This window comes from Prosopis cineraria, unplaced genomic scaffold (genome assembly GCF_029017545.1).
Source record: "Prosopis cineraria cultivar Desert tree isolate PC_DT_omini unplaced genomic scaffold, ASM2901754v1 PC8, whole genome shotgun sequence".
NCBI lineage: Eukaryota > Viridiplantae > Streptophyta > Magnoliopsida > Fabales > Fabaceae > Prosopis > Prosopis cineraria.
Genome location: NW_026555339.1, coordinates 12992339 through 13010529, shown reverse-complemented (window position 1 = coordinate 13010529; position 18191 = coordinate 12992339). Strand labels below are relative to the sequence as shown.

The following is an 18191-nucleotide window of genomic DNA, read 5'->3' as shown; positions in this document are numbered from 1 at the left end:
TTTTCAGATCATGTTGTTACTTTTTTATTTTTTTAATACGATGAATCTAATTGATTTATCATTTCTTCTCTCTTTTTTGTCTAGCTTGGTCCGGTGGCTTGCCTAGTCAGAGGCTTCTGCTCCATGCCGTAAAGTCAGTGTTTCGTTGTTAATTTTCTTGATGTTTCTTTTGTTGTTTATTTTTCTTTTACTATAACACTGTTTTATGCCATTTATATATTCAAGTCGTGTATACATATTTTAATAATATTTTTTTTTAACATTCAATAAAGGTTAAATGAAAAAATTTATAATAAAAATGTAATGGAATAATTTATAAATAGAATAAAAAAATTCTCTCTCTATTTTATAAATAAAATCAGAGAATTATAGAAACATGCATTTTGAACGGTAAAAAAAACAGAAGAGACACGTCTTTTCCTGTTTTTTGTTCAAAAACACGTCTTTTACTCTCATTTCCCACCCCTTTTAGCCTTTTATGGGAGTTTCAGATACACATCTTAACACATTTATTCTCATTAATTTTTAAATATACTAACTTTTTTATTTCAGTGATTTTATCTTCATATTTTATTAGGTAAAAAAGCAAATTAACTCATGCACTATAACTTCATTAACATCTGTGACCTTAAACTTATTTTATTAAATATTTTTTAATTTTTAAAAATGATATAATCTAATGACATTGTAAAAATTAACTTTAAGCTTTAGTTGATTAAAAAATAATCTTAAAATTATAAAAACAGGACCCATCAAAGTTTTTTGATTATTTTCTGCAATTTTTTCGGACATTATGATAATTTCTTGGTCATTTTTTGAGTTACTTTTTACAAAAAAATTTGATCAATTAACAATTAAAATTAACTTTTATTAACAATATTATTCAGATTGTAATATTTTTAAAAATTTAAAAAACATGATATTGAAAATAATTTTAAAGTTTCAGAAACTCTTAAACATATAGTTTAGAGATTAATTTGTCATTTAACCGTATTTTATTTCTTTTCTTATGTGTAATTTATAACTCAAAAAGCTTTTTTTGTTCAATTGAAAAAACTTTTATAATTCTAGCGATGCGTGCTGTCAATACCTTACTAATATTAATTTGATATTTCCGAATATTTTACACGTAGTGACATGGCATCAATTTAAACACAATACCAATTTGTTTTTAATATTGAAAAAACTTTCATCAAATTATTAAATATAAATATTTTTTATCTTTTCGTTCTATATGTAAAAAGCCTTAGAATATTGGAAGAATAAAAATTAGATCCCAAAGCTTTAAATTAATGATAGTTAAGTGACAAAGTTCTCTAAAAATTGAGTTGCATATATTAATTCAAACAAGTGCAAATTCAAAATTTTAAATCACAAATAAGATATTGGGAGTGGGATTTATGTTTGTAAGCATTTGAATTGATATTCACAACTCATTTAAAAAAAAATTGTGAGAAAATTAATTAAAAATTTTGGGATCTAACTATCATTTATATATTTTTTGGCCAACACCTAATTACCATGTATAGACTATTCAATAAAAATTAAATGACTGTAAATATACATTAATTATATTATTAAGGATAACAGAAAAAGAAAATATGAAAAATCAAATAGACACTCAATTTCAAAAAAAAAATTATTAAAAATAATTACATATCAGATTTTGTTTAATTGAAATGATGTAATTTTATTAAATATAATATAAATGATATGCTGCACAGAATCCATACTAAAATTTATCTATTTACATACAATGTATACATGTACTAGCCACTACTAATGCAGCATCTAGGATTTTATTAAATTAAGATCTGATTTTAATTTTTTTTATCTATATATAACGTGTAGTAAAATCGCAATAAATGCAAAAGATTTAGGGTCAGATTATATAATAAATGCTAATAAAGAATTGTTCCATTTCATGCAAAGTTTTGAAACGGTGCGTACCTCGGTTGAAACGGTGGTGTGCCGCAACTGCAATCCAAGAGCATGTTATTAATTAATTAGTACATGAATTAATTGATCAGCTCAGTACATGAATCTCTTGTATGCTTTACAAAAACATGGTATAAATTACCCTATTTTTTACAGCTACGATTACACTATTTCATTTTTTTTATATATTTAAATAATACCAAAAAATTGATGGTTTCACATTTTCATCCCTAAAAATATTTTCTTTCCTCATTGTTATAGGATTTATTAACTTAAAGAAAAAGTACAAATAGGGATTGATAATCAATTTCGTTAGAATTTGTTTGCTATGGTATTTTTTTTTTTACTCGCATATTTTCCAATGGGCTGAATTGTATACAGGAACACTCATATCTAGTCCAGTTTCTGGTTAAATGGACCTGTTAAGCCTTCAACGATTGGGCCAACGATTGGGCCCAAAAGACAAGACCCATGTCGTACCTTTTTTTTTTTTTCCTTCCTTCTCGAGGGAAAGACAAAACATTAACATAATCCTGATCGCTGCCAATGTGATGCTACTCGGCTCAACCCATGAATTAAGGGTTATTATATAATGTAAAAAAAAAGAAAAACATTAACACAATCTATACATTATCCCCCGGATAGGTATTGGACTAGTATCCTGAGTAGCCCAAGTTCTCTTTTGAATAAATATTTTAATTTTAATTATTAAATTTCATCAGCACTTAAAAATTATTAAGATATTTGATCAAAAAAATTATCAAAATATATTTTGCTCCAAAAAAATTTTAAACACTTCTCACTATAAAAATATGAGTAGTTCAGTTTTATTTTTTTAAAAAAAATTGGACGAAACATTATCACAAACTAGTTATTAGACTTATGAGTAGTCCCCAAAAATGAGTTATAATATTTAAAGCTAATGAATAAGTTGTTTTTTTATCTACATACGCACAGCATGTAATAAATCACAATACATGAACAAGATTTTAGGTTCAGATTGTATAAATAAATAGTGTTTAAGAAGTGACTTTATTGTTTGTAATTAAAATTTTGAAAAGGTACCTAGTTGACGTGAAATGGTGCAACCCTAGAAGAACATGTCTTAATTAATTAGTGCATGATTTAATTAATTACAGTACATGAATCTCTTGAGATTTACAAAAATATGTCTAAAAAATACCACCTCCAGACTTATTTATAAGAGATAAGTTACAGTAAAGACAATAATAAATAGGTTTATATATATATTTATGATGGAATTTATGATGAAAAAGGTGTTTACATTTAGTGCTCGACAATGCCTCAAATAATATTGCTTCCAATAGGAGAATATCTATGAGTAATAAAAAAAACTAATTTTAGCCATTAAAAATCATTATTACTTTGAAGTTTCTTAATGTAAAATCTTAAACGAAATTACGGAATTGAATTTTATCAAGGCAAATTGCATGATAGGACTTTGAAAATGAGAATTTTTTTTGTAATGTGTTTATATTTTTAAATTTACGAAAATAATCTCTTATTTGAGAAGAAATTTTGGGAGAAAAGCTTTTTTGATTAATGTTTTTCCGTTGAATTGAATCCAAGAAGTCTCACACAAAAATATGTATGTATATATATATATATATATATATTTGTGCTTGCAGAAATTCCTAAACCTCACGCAATCTAAAAACGTTTTTTTAAAAGTTTCCCTATGTGTTTTTTTCTTAACTCACACCATTAGAAATATTCTGTTAATGATTCTAAAATTACTTAATTTTTTATTTATAATTATGTTAAAAAAATTAAAATTATTAACTTGTCCTTATTATATTATTTTCTACGCTCTCTCCCAATTTTTAAAAAAACTTTAAATAATTAAGTGTAAATATTTAAATAAATAATTTAAAATTTTTTTGTTAAAATTAATGAAATTTTTAAAAAATAAAGATAAATTACATTGAGTAATTTTTTATTTTCTAGATCTTTTAACCTTTTTGTTTGAATATTATTTTAGAAAATTTATATATTTAATTTTTAAAATATTAATAAATAAATATATTTATATAATTAAAAATAATAAAGACCAAATCGATACTCAAAATAAATTTAATAAACTAACTTAATAAAATTTAAATTTAGTAAATTAAATTAATAATTAAAATAAATTTAAAAGACTGAAGGTTGCAAGTTGCTATGACAAGAAGAAAATCCCACAGTAGAAACATAGCAAGAGGAAAAGGAAGTTGCGCAGAGATTAGACAATGACAAATTTTTCACCCCATGACCTCAATCATTCGTCTTTATATATCCTAAATCCTTCTCATAAATTCAAGTTGATAAAACCTTTGGCCCATTTCAATAAGTTTAAGCCCACATTTAAACGAAGCTCACTTGTGACTTGGAGGTAGACATCATTTCATGAAATATGAAAATATTGTAGTGAGAGAGAAATGCCTGTTGCTCAGTAATAAAAAAAATTATGTATAAGCTTCGTGGAGTAAATTTATCATAAATAAGTTCTATAAAATTTAAAAATCATAACCAAATCTCTTAATATTTGAGTATAATTTGAAATTAGATGGCAAAGACTATAATATTCCCATTGAACATACTTACATACGTACATCAATCAAATAATTAATTTATAATTACTTTATCAATAATTTATAATTATAATTTTAACTTTTTATAATTTTAACTTTACATATCCAATAGTTAAACAATCATGCATTACTAAAAAAATTTAACATTAATTATTTACAACTATTTCATCAGTAATTTATAATTTTAACTTTAAATTTTTACAACTATAACTTTATATATTCAATAATTAAACTCATCAATTTATTTATTGAATATATAAAGTTACAATTATAAAAAATTAAAATTAAAATTATAAACTATTAATGAAATAGTTGTAAATTATTTGACTGATGTAATGTATATATATTTAATAGAGGCATTATTATTTTTTTACCCTGCTTTGAAATTACACTCAGGTCTTACGAAGTTTAGTTGTGATTTTTGAATTTCACAAAATTTATTTACAAATAAGCTTGGTCCATGAGTACTATTTATAATTTTTCCTAAAATTAAATTGAAATATTATAACTCTTAGTCCTTGACCTTTCTCCCAGCTATTGATTAACTTTGACTATGTGAAACTCATAATTTATTGATATCACCTTAATTAAAATTAAAAATGATATAAAAGATAATTAATTAACTTTAGAAAAGTAAAAAAAAAATCATGAAAATTTCCTTTTACTTTTACTTTTGAATTGGGGATCCTAAGGAATTGAAAATAATGGACACCACCCAGTTGAAAAGTAAGAAGAGACATATTGTGCTTAAACGCGTGATAACACTTACTCCTACTCCGCGATATTCGTTATATTAGGTGTTTGAAATATTTATCTCTTAGATTAATAAAATTTGTTATCTTTGTTTTATTTATTATAAGTATTTTATTTTAGGTTAATGCACAAAATGGATTTTAAAATATTGTGAGAAAAGCGCTCTAGACTTCAAACTCTTAAAATGTGCAAAAAAAAAAAAAATCCTAAACTTTTAAATTCATAACAAATTAAACTCTATCGTTAACTTTTTTAAACACCATTACTGTTCATTTGTTAATTAGTATCACAGACCTTAAACTATTACGCAAGTAGCGTCCTAAACACTGAATTTTGAAATTTTAAGAAAATTACTCCAAATGTTTATGTATAGAATGTTGACTATTATGTAGATCAAATTAACCTCAGTCCATCAGGGTGAACGCATCGATAGCTATGGCTAATATCTTATAATCTTGTGAAATGACATTTTTGCCCTCCCTATTTTTCCAAACGATTGATATCTCATGCTTCTATATGCTTTATAACTCTAATTTAGTCTTGTTTCAAATAATATTTATTTATTTAATGGTTAAAACTCAGGATCCTCTTGAAAAAGAAATTTAAATATTAAAAAATTTTAATTAACCAGTTAATTTAGATTTTACATTTGTTGATGAAATTGTTAGATTTTGCATCCATTATTTTTAAAATCATCTAATATTTAAACTTCTTTTTAAATGAGATTTCAAGTTTTCACCATTAAATAAATAAATATTATTTAAAATAAGACTAAATCAAAGTTATAGAGTATACGAAAGCATAATATACTAATCATTTGAAAAATATTGCAAAAAGGACAAAAATATCATTTTACAAAATTATAGGTCATTCACCACGGTCAATGATGCGTTCACCCTGGCGGGCCACGTTGAGGCTAATCTAGTATACATAATAATTAACATTTTATACATAAACGTTGGGGGTAATTTGCTTGAAATTTTAAAGTTTAGGATTCAGGACACTACTCGTATAATAGTTTAGGGTTTGTGGCCCCTAATTAATGAATGAATAGTAACAACATTAAAAAAGTTAACGGTATGGTTTAATTTATTATGAATTTAAAAATTTAGGATCTATTTTGTACATTTTAAGAGTTTAAGGTTTAGGGCATTTTTCACACAGTATTTTAGAATCTATTTTGCTCATTAACTCTTTTATTTTTAATTATATATATATATAATTAATTAATTAATTAAAGGGATATAAATATTAAGAAAAAAGAGCAACTTGATCCCTAAACTATAAGTTCATGAACGTTTAAGACCCTAATTTTTTTTTATAATGTTCCTCTTTGATTTTTGAAAACAGAGAATTTGACCTTTGATATTAATAAAAATTAATTTTAATTATTAGCTGACCATAAAATAATAGAAAATAAGTTTAAAAATTAAGAAAATGATCAATAAAATTTCCCCGATCCTTTTCTAAAATATTCTAGATCCTTATATATAATTTTTAAGTCCTTTGTTATAATTTTTTAATACTTTTCTATTATTTTTTGATTTACTAACTATCTAAGTTAACTTTTATTAATGACAGTGATTAAATTACATCATTTTTAAAAGTTAAAAGAAAACATTACATAAAAAATAAATTTAGATTTTCATACACCCCTGCATATATAATTTTGAAGGCTAATTTGCTTTTTTATCTTAAAATATTATCATAAAAAATAGAATACTACAAAGAACAAAACGGAACATTATGTCATATTTTTATAAGATATTTTATAATTAAGTTTACTTTTTAATTTTGTAAAGTTCTTTTGTGTTTTGTGTGCGTATGAGATTGGAGAGAGTGGCTAGGACGCGTCATTTCTTTCACTTTTTTAAATTGTGAGTTCGTATCCATTTTGGGACCCATTCCAATTGGAAATTTATCCAATCAAAACCCTAAATATATAGAAAGCAGATTTATAACAGCTTCTAGGAACTAGCTTGCCTTCAAAGGAAAAAGAAGGAGCAGCATCACTTCCGATTCATGAGTTGAAAAAAGATGACTAAGTGTATGTTTGGACGACTCAAAAAATCTTATTTGAATGAGCAAAAATTTTCAATTAAAGTTAGGGTGTAAGCGAACATTTTTCCCTAAGCTATCAGATATGGCTTTTCCATTCATGTTGGCGTTGATCTGTTGGAAAGCATTAAATGTTTTTTAAATTTTTATGCTTTCTCTCTCTTCTCATCTTTTTACCCGAGCTCTAGCTTTGCTTCACTTTTCTCGTGTGCACAGTCATTCTTGTTTTTGTGACCTCCCTTGTTTGCATTGCTTACAGGTGGCACCATCACTATCCATTGCACTCTGACGACGCACAGCTAGAACAATGGGAGAAGAAGTTCAGATGCATCCATGCGACACGAACCCACAGCTATGGACAAAGACAAAGATGAATGGAAAAGATTTGAACACAAACACACAACCACATGGACCAAAGAACCACAGTTGGTGTCGGCGTTTTCAATCGGAGAAGGAAAGAGCTTGAATGGCAAACTCATGGCAACTCCCTCTCACATTGACGGCCAACTAAGAACATAGAAGGAAAGAGAAAACAAAGACAGAGATGGTGGAGGGTTCTTGGCTTTTGCACTCTTCTTTAGCATTTTGATGAGACTTCTTCACTCTCTCTTTAGCGTTATGGTTGAAAAGGAAAGAAGAGAGGAAAGAGCGAAAAAAACTGATTAAGGTAGGGGCATAATTTTAATTTGATAAGGCTAAATAAAATAAAACGAGACTCACTCACTAGAGCAACTTTCCTTTTTGATAAACCTGTACCAAAAACACACACACGCACATATAATATCATTAAAATATCTCACCATCAATTTTTTAATTTTAATTAAATTCCAGGTCATTATATGAAAAAATAAATTTGTAATTATGCAAAAAATGTCCAAATTTAAATATGCAAAAAATTATTCATAATATAATTAAAAATCAACTTGTAGATCATATCGATTGAATATTTTATAAGTTAGGAATTTATTTTAACTTTATTATAATTGAATATTTAAAATTTTTTACTTATTAATTTTAATGTTAAGTTTATTATTTTTTACTTATAAATTAGTCAAAAAATATATAAAAAAATTTATGTTCATTTTGGTCATTAAAAATATCTACTGACTTTTGAATCAAATTATTTAAATAAATTTTAATTTATTTAACTGACTTCTGAAAAAAAAAAATTCAAATATAAATCACATTATATTAATTAACTTTTTTTTTAACTTCAATTTGCTAATCTCAATTAATCCTAATCTTAGTTATAAATATTTTAATTCAATCACACACTCAAGCTCACGAAAAGTCTGGTCATTGTGGAACTTTATCTGCCACTCTCTCTCTCTCTCACAGAGAGCACTATTGTTCCCAGCTGAATCAATCTCATGAAAAGTCCGGTCATTGCAGTGGAATTGATCTGTTCATCTCGCTCTTGAAAATTTGCAAGCAGAGTTTATCTGGTATGAAGATCAAAGCCTCATTTTCTTCAGCTTTCGTCTTTCATTTTCTGATTAGTTTCTATTTGTAATACTTACTCAAGGGATTATATATCTGCAATCATTCTCAGTTCTCATAGTATGAGTAGTTTGTTGTGCTAGGAATTGGATCTTTTACTTACAGACTATATTTGTTACTTCTTGTTATTTTTCTTTTTCTTCTTTTCCTTTTTTGTTTACACATTTGTTACTTCTTTGCTTTCAACTTCGCACTGATTTTATAGAAAAAGATTACAATCTAAAACAGCAAATTTTAGTTTCTCTAATGTCTAATAATAGCTGGGGAAAAAAAAGGTTGATCTCATAGCAAGAAATAAGCTACTACGACTGATCCTTCTTATTTCATCTTGATGATATATTATTATCAACAAGGATCAAGTATCTTTCATGAAAACCACATTTTTGTCAGCTTTGGTTTTTCATTTTCTGATCAGTTTTTTCTATTTGTAACACTTACTTAAGGGTATATCTGCAATCATTCTCAGTTCTGGAAGTATGAGTAGCTTGTTGGTTGTGCTGGGAATTGGAGCTTTCACCATTGCAGCTGGTTTGATTCTGTGTTTTCTGTTTTCTTTTTTTAATGTTTTTAAAGAAATTATGTAGAATTTTTTTTAAAAAAAAATCCGTTTGAATCATTGTTCTGAAAAACATATTTAAAATGGTGAAAGAATTATTTATTTTATTACATAATTATCATTAATGAAAGCATAATATTTTCTGTCTTTTATCTAGTTTTGTAGAACAAAAAATGACAAAATATCAAAAAGATATTTTAGTTGTTCAAAATAATTTTTAATTTTTTTAGAGTAGATGATAAAAAACACATTTTTAAACTTTTTTTAAATTTTTTATTTTTCAAAACAAAAAATTGTTCTGCAAATAGTAATTTTTTTAATAAACAAGTATCCTAAAACAAATAATTTAGGACCTGTTTGATTTCTACTCTCATTTTTTATTTTTAAAAAAATGTTTGGTAATATAGTTTCCAAAATTATTTTTTACAACAAAACAAAACAAAACAAAAATACATTTGATTATTTTAATTTACAATAGTTTTAGAATTAAAAATAGACTAATAGTCATGGTTATCTGCAGTTAATAGTGGTGATTTATAATAAAAATTGATCCAAGTAATTATAATTTTTAATAATCATATGTATTATATTTTTAAAACAAGAAAAATAAAATGAAAATAAATTGAGGTTGTTTCATTTTTTTGCTTTTAAAAACAAAAGATGAAAACAATTTTGAAAACAATTAAATCAAAAACACTTATGCAAATAAGTTTTTAATTTTTTTGTTTTTAAAAATAGAAAATAAATAAGCCCTTATATTTTTTTTTGTTACTTCATTTTCTTTCAACTTCACGCTGATCTGATAGAAAAAGATAATCTAAAACTGTAAATTTAGTCACACTAATGTTTAAAAATAGCTGAAAAAAATTAGATCTCTTAGCAAGAAAGAAAGTTACAATAATTGATCTTTCTTATTTCATTTTGACAATAATATTGTCAAGAAGGATTAAGTATTTAAGATGCTTTTATTCTACATCATGAAATTCAACTAATTTTCAGGTTGCTGTTATATGTTTAAATGGATGAGGTGGGAATATCAGTAGCAGCAAAACTTGTTGAATATTTGGTCAACAATGGCTGCTTTCAAAGGTGGTGTCCTACTTGGAAGAGATATCGTCTCTGCAAAGCATTGGCAAAGACAACTCAGCGAATGATAGGACTAAATACAAAGAGTGACAAGTTTGAACGATTTTCCCATCATGTCATTGTTCCAGACGTAGAGTATAACTCCTCTAAAGATTTTATGTTCTTCAAGTCAATTGAAATGGCATGTAATGAACTATGGGAAGTACTGGAAGATGATGAGAGCTCTATAATTGGGTTGTGGGGTATGGGTGGTTCAAGCAAAACCACCTTGGTGAAGGAAATAGGGAAGAAAGCTAAAGAATCAAAGCTATTTTATCAAGTTATAATTACAACAGTGTCCCAAACTCTAAATATTAGGAATATTCATGGTAAAATTGCAGACTTGTTGGGAGTCAAGTTGGAGGAAGAAACTGAAATGGGAAAGGCAAGGAGAATTACAATGAAATTACAAAGTCTAGAGGAACATATTCTAATTATATTGGATGATGTATGGGCTACGCTGAATCTTGAGGATATAGGGAATCTTGTTGGGGAAGAAGGTTTGAGAAATTGCAAAGTTCTTCTTACCACACGTCGTCAAGAAGTATATGCTTTGATAGATTGCCAGAAAATTGTTCCATTGGATCTGCTTATAGAAGATGAAGCTTGGGCTCTATTTCAAACTCATACTAGATTAGATGGTGTTAGAGAAGTGGCTCAAGAAGTTGCTGTGGAATGTAAGGGACTACCCATTGTAATTGTGGTTATAAGGAAGTGCTTGAAAGGAAAAGGACTTGATGAAGTGAGTGTAGTATTGCACAAGTTGAGGCATTCAAAGCCAATTGATGTGGATAAGACTGGGAGTGATGCTTTTACTTGTCTCAACTTAAGCTATGATTATTTGAGATCTGCAGAAGTCAAGTTGTTGTTCTTGATGTGTGTTATGTTTCCTGAAGATCATGAAATTTTCATTAAAGATCTTTTCAGATATGGAGTTGGATTAAGCTTATGTAAAGATGCTAACTCATTTGAAATAGCAAGGAGCCAAGTTGTAATAGTTATAAATGTTCTCATTGACTCTTCACTAATGATGTACTCTCTCAACTTCATGAGTGAAAAATGTGTGAAAATGCATGATATGGTTCGTGATACAGCTTTATGGATAGCATCTAAAGAGAATTATACCATCATGGCAAACTTTGCAAAAGAATTCAATGAATTTCTTGAAGATGAAGTAGTGAAAGATTACTGTGCTATATCTTCTTGGAATAAAAATGATGAATTTCTTCAATTTCCTTCTCTTTTGGATGCTCCAAGGCTTGAGTTTCTATTGTTAAATTCAAGCAAACCCTTAGATTTATCAAATGCATCATTTGAAGGTGTCCAAAGACTCAAAGTTGTTACTTTGATTAACAATAATTTTGTTTCTTCAACAAAACTACTACCGCAATCAATGTCGCAATTGTCTAATCTTCGAAGCTTGCATTTGCAAGGTTAGGATTTAGGTGACATTTATTTTGTGGTAAGCCTAAAAAGACTTGAAATTCTTGACATGAAAGGTAGCAAATTCAAAAGGCTACCTAATGGACTTGAAAAATTAAATAGGCTAAAATTGCTGGATTTGTTTGGTTGTACAGTAGATAAGTATTTTTGTAAAGTAATAAGAAGGTGTTCACAGCTAGAAGAATTATACTTTTCTAGAAATTCATTGTCTTCAGGATACACAATTTGTTATGAATGCTTTGTGGACATCCTTGCTCTTTCAAAATTAAGGAGGTATACATTGAAAATGGGGCAATGCAAGCAACCTATATTCTGGAATAAAGGCATGAGAGAGTTATCTTTTGGAGAGTTAAATATCTCCATCTCAAGTTTAGTGATCAAGGATCTTGTACAAAGAGCAATTGTGATTGAATTTTACGAGCTTCATGAAGGCTATAAAAGGTTCAATCTAGATGTGGTTCAAGCTATAGGAGGTATGAATGAGCTAACTAAACTCTACCTTTATCACTATTTTGAGATTGAATGCATTACTGATCAAACTACTCCTCATGAAGATACAATGGTTCTTCGATTAGTTGAGTTGGTGTTGAAGTACATGGTGAATCTAAAATATCTGTGTCATGGCCCTTTTAATCCTCATTTATTCCTAAATTTAGAAAGGCTAAGTATAGAAAGTTGTCCTCAATTGGTCAACATGTTTCCTGCTAATTGCAACTTAGTCAACCTTAAGTTCCTCAACTATTTTGACTGTCCAAGGTTGATCTCTCTCTTCCCTATCTCAGCTTCTTGGACTTTGTTATTAGTAGAATAGCTTAAAATAAAAAGATGTCATGAATTAAAGACTATAATTGTGAAAGAGGATGGTGTTGATATATGGGAGGACTTGAGATTCCCAAATTTAGAAATTCCATCAATTTGTGAATGTAACAAATTAGAATTTATTTGCCCAAGCTTTTATGTTCAAGAGTTTATACAATTAAAATCTCTACTTATAAGAGATTCTTCTCAGTTGGAATTTGTATTTGGTGAACTTGTTGGATAGGAGATATCAATATATGATGGAAATGAGACTCCGATGGTGCTTCCACTTTTAGAGGAACTTAGATTGCAATACCTCCCAAATCTTATTAGAATTTGCTCAGAAAGCTATCATCAATCGTGGCCATCTATAAAGAGAGTCAAATGGACAAACTGTCCAAGATTGAATATTTCATGTGTTTTTCTCATTGTTGATTCAAGACTTAGGCAACCATATCCAAATATGGTATGCATTTACCCTTTGATGCTTTCATTTGATTTACACAAGATGTTGCGAAATATAGAGAATTTATAATTTTCTAAATATCTTAGTTCATGTGATTATTTTTTTAGTATGCATGAAATAGCAAGTAGGTTTCATGCAATTACATATCAAGAAGTTACCTACTCTATTAATAAATCTTTACACTTTGTAGTTTTTTTAAATGAATTTGAAAAATAAGGAATCAAGGAAGTGACTTAAAAATTAAATTTGCCTTCTTCAATGGATTCCTAATAAAAAACCCTTAGTTATAGTTACAATTATTACTTTATGATTCTTAACGTGTTTTTTATGCCTTTATGCTTGAATGAAATATATTAATGGTTTTTCTTTTTTCCTTCCCTTTCTTTTCTTTCACATAACCATAATCAACCGAGGAATGAAGAATCCAAGCCACTGGAAACTATTTCAAATGTAGAAAGCATTCACCTTTTTAATTATGGGGTGGTATCTACATTCATCCCACAAATTCCAATTTTCTAGCATCTTAAACAATTATCTGTGCCAAATTGTGCAAAATTGAAATTTATTTTCTCAGCTAGTATATGTCAAAGCGTTCCGGAGTTAACTTCTATAGCCATATCTTGCTGTGAGGAGTTGGTAGAAGTTTGTTTGGGGAATGAAGAAACTCATAAGAATATATTCGTAGCTCAATTTTGTTTGCCAAATTTACAGAGTTTAGAAATCAAGTAGTGCAACAAGCTAAAATCCATTTTCTCCTTTATGACCAGTGATGCTATCTTGATTCTTCTAAAACTAACAACTCTAAGCATATCAAATGCTTCTCAATTGGAAAAAATTTTTAGATGCTCTAACATTGAACATCATGATTATGTTGATAGTGAAAAGGAGATTATATTCCCAACCTTGAAATTGATAACACTTGAGAAGTTGCCAAGAATCATTAATTTCTGTCAAGGGTTTAAGTTCAAATATCTATGTATTGTAGTGTTTTGGTTTATGAGTGCCCAAAAATTATTCCAAATGTGGGTTCAAGTGCAAGTTGGATTAGAGAGGTAAATAGTATTCTCCACCTGTGTTTTTTAAATGCTTCATTCAATACTTACAAATCCTATCTATGTTTCATTTTGTAATATTTACTTGAATTTACGAGATATTTGATGATTTGATTTCCTTTTCTTTTCTTGTACTTTCTAATGAACTGAAACTACTTTTTCTTTTGCCCCTTGTTTTACTTCTCTATTATACAAAAACTTGTTAGGAAGCATGTGTTGAAATGCAACCAATTAGGCAATAATGAAATTCTCTCTCCACCACTTCTTGTTCTCGATTCAGACAAGCTTGAAATTCTGAATGTTACAATTCAAGACTAGTATAGATTCATTTTTTGTGACAAGGACTCAGAGATGTTCAGTTTTGATCATCAAATACTAAAAAGTCTCACTCCCACACAAGGTTTGAGCTTCTAATTTCATCATTCTTTAGACATGGTTCAATGTAGAAAGTTGAAGTTTTTATTCCCTATGAGTACCATTGTCCATAACAACCTTTCCAAATTGACATTCCTAACCTTATCTAATTGTGAAGAATTGGAGGAAGTAATTGCAAACAATGAAGACCCTCAAAACATATGTAATTTTCAAGTTTTCTTCCCAGAACTAAGAGAGTTGGAGATTCAAAGGTGTAACAAACTCAAAACACTCTTCTCTATATGAAGAGTAGCATCAAAATATGCAAATGCCCCCAGTTTGTTAATCCCATTTTAGGATCAGCTCAAACGGTTTCACTTCAACAATGGAAATCAATAGTACTTATCAATTCTCTCTTGACCTTTTTTAAATTAATCTTTTAAATAAGAAGGAATAACATGTGTATTAGAATCATATATATGTATAATGTTGCTAGTTACAACTGTATAAATAAAATAAGGAAGTTACAAGTTACATAGAGGTGGAAGCACATAGAACAAGAAATAAATGAATAAATAAAAATACTTCATACTTGCACTACTCAAATAGATTTTCTTCTAATTGGCACATTAAAAGATGAGAATGTGGATATATATGTAACTTCATTTCATGTGTTTTAAATATTTATTACTGACCTTCCTTATAATATTTTCATGTATACAACCATATCAAAGTTCTGACAGGAAGAAAATTATAATTTTTTACGTTGTTATTATTTTTTTTGAAGTTTACCTAATATGCATGCATGTCTATTTTCAATGCGGTTATCATCCTTTTGTCTTTTTGAAACTTATTTTAACTAATAATTCTTAAAAGTATAATATAGATGATTTGTTTTGTTTTTAATTGCAACTTCAATATTCTCAAACTTTTAAAGGAGTTGCCGATTTTCAAACCAAGGCAAGTGAAGAAAAATAGTTTTCTCTTACAGAAGAACAAGGGACCATCATGATCTCAAAAGTATATTCTTTGTTTTTAAGACATTCAATCAACCTCATGATTTCTTTATGGGAGGGTCCTACTTTACTCAGCTTCCAAAATCTTTTGGAGTTGAATGTGTTTGGATGCAAAAAATTAAAGTCTATCTTCTCAAACACTATCATCAAAAGCCTTCCATGTTTGGTGTATCTGTACATTAAAGAATGTGAAGAGTTGGAAGAAATAATCTCAAATCCACCATCCTCAAACTCCTTGTGCTTCCCAAAACTTTCTAAGCTTGAAGTTCATAGATGCAGTAAGTTGAAATGTCTCTTTTCTTTGCCCCTTAATAGAGATCTTGCAAAGTTGGAATATCTGGAAATAAAAAGGTGCTCTGAACTAGAGCAAGTTTTTAGTTGTGAACTTGAAATCCATGAGGAAGGGTTCAACAAGAATATGCTTCCGAATCTGAAATATCTTATACTTAAAGACTTGCCTAGACTTACTCACATTTGTGCAAGTGTTCCTTTTCTGATGTGAAGTTTTTATCTTCAAGGACTTTCCAAGTTAAGGATTGCCCCATGTTTGAAAACGTAGGTACGTACTACACACACATACTATAAACATGTACAGCATGCTTGATTCAACTTTACACTTAAACTTGCATTTATTCTGGGGAAAATTACTCTCACATCCCATACATACAATCTGAATACATAAAAGTCACATGGAATCATAAAATTACTCTAATGTCATATGTTTTTTTATTGAAGTTATCAATTACTATTGGATAGCTAATTATTATAATTGTTGCCTAGTTATCAACTGAACAACCGTGTTAAAAAAAACCTAAAAGTAATCAACATTTTCAATAGGGAAAACATAATTATCGGTCCCTATAATTTTATCAGATTTTATTTTTAATCCTTGTAGTTTTTTTTAGTGTTTTTTAGTCCTTTCAACTTCAACAAGATTAGGTGACATTTGTTACTCTAATTCGTATAGTTTTAGTACTTTGAAAAAAGGAAAAAAAACTACGGAAACTAAAAACAAAATCCAATAAAATTATAGAGATCAATGATTGTGTTTTTTCTTTTCTATATAATAAGCTGACAACTCAATAAAAGACATAAAACTTTGGAGTAATTTTGTGATTTCTTAGACTTTTTTTTAGTCAGATTACTTGTGAGTGATTTACCTTTTATTTCTTCATATTTTTATGTCCATGTTGAACTTATTGTAACTAAACAATGTATATTTAGACTAATTTTGAGAAGGGAGAATATTAATGAAGTACCTCCAAAAAAAATTAATTTTTTAAAAGAATTTAAAACAAGTAAGAGTTAACAAGATGATAAGTGAAATTTTATTTTTTTGATGAAAGATAAGTGAAGTTATTATTTTAACAAGGGTTCAATTGTAGGAAATAAAATCTTTTAGAAAAACCCATGTTGTTGGCCCACCAAAAAAAGAACGTCCTTCAATTCCTTCTGGGCCTAAAAACCGGGCATTGTAGAAAGAAAAAGAGTGGGACTCACCAAAACCTCTCTCTTTTTCTCTCTTTACCTTGTGTTTTTTTTTTTTTTTTAATGAAAATGAGATATAGAAATCAAAAGTGATTACACATATTTGTTTTTACTTGTGTTTTTCTTTTAGATCTATCTAAATTCTAAAAAGAAAACTTATCAACTTTATTTAAACCATATTTTTAATTTGATTTCTGTCTAAAATACTTTTAATTCAGATATGAACTTTGTAATGATTTTTTATTTGATAAACTGCGTGTTAACATTGAAATATTAGTCTCATCTGAAAAATCTGAAGGCTGCATGAGCCATATGTTGCATTCTCCCTTGTTGATTCATTCTTTTTTTTCTTGTCCATGCATTAATTTTTGTAAATTGGATTATAAATTCTGCAGATAATGTTGAAGAAAGTGAAGACGAGGATGATTCTGTTGATTTTGACCATAATGACATCATCGAATTTGAGACTACGCATCGATTTATAGATTTAAGTAGTCCTAGGCCTCCTGGACTTTACGGTGAAGGACCAGATCCCTCTCAATCTAAAAGGTAATTATTTAGAAATATAATATACATAATTTATATAATATCCTAAAATTAATAATGTATATGTTAAGATGTATTTTTACTCATAATATACCAGAAGTAGCTATTAGCACCCTAAAAAATGCTGAAACAATGTACTTTCTTCATTCAATAGGTAATAAGGTTATTCTTAAAATACCCTTAATTAAACATGTAATTAATAAGATTTTTTAATTAAGACATTTTATTTAATACAAATAAATATGAAAAGAGTGTGTAATTTAAAAATAATTAACTAATTTATTAAGAGTGTAATTTATTTAAAAGTGTCATAATATTGAATGGAGGAATAATAGATACTAATTGTTCAAAATTTGTGCAATTTTACTCTCTTTTTCAATATTGAGTTAAATGCACTTTAGGCCAATTTGCAAAACACACACACTCAATGAATAAAGAATTACTAAGGTAATGGCATGAAGATATAATAAAAAAAATAAAACAAATAAAAGAATGAATTCTCCAAAT

At 27.7% G+C, this 18191-nt stretch overlaps 1 protein-coding gene across 1 annotated transcript; it reads left to right on the top strand.

The window, feature by feature from the left end:
* Positions 1-10414: 10414 nt before the first annotated feature.
* On the top strand, positions 10415-17691 carry LOC129317330 (probable disease resistance protein At4g27220). Its single transcript, XM_054961674.1, has 3 exons — positions 10415-11954; positions 12180-12437; positions 17534-17691. The coding sequence occupies exons 1-3, from the start codon at positions 10415-10417 to the stop codon at positions 17689-17691; spliced, it is 1956 nt and encodes a 651-aa protein (XP_054817649.1).
* Positions 17692-18191: the final 500 nt, after the last annotated feature.

Bases quoted from the DNA above. Each gene is read 5' to 3' on its own strand.
- LOC129317330 (XM_054961674.1), top strand. From the start codon at position 10,415: ATGGATGAGGTGGGAATATCAGTAGCAGCAAAACTTGTTGAATATTTG. The intron at 11,955-12,179 runs GTTAGGATTTAG...CATTGTCTTCAG, and splicing joins TCGAAGCTTGCATTTGCAAG to GATACACAATTTGTTATGAA. The intron at 12,438-17,533 runs GTATGAATGAGC...TAAATTCTGCAG, and splicing joins TGTGGTTCAAGCTATAGGAG to ATAATGTTGAAGAAAGTGAA.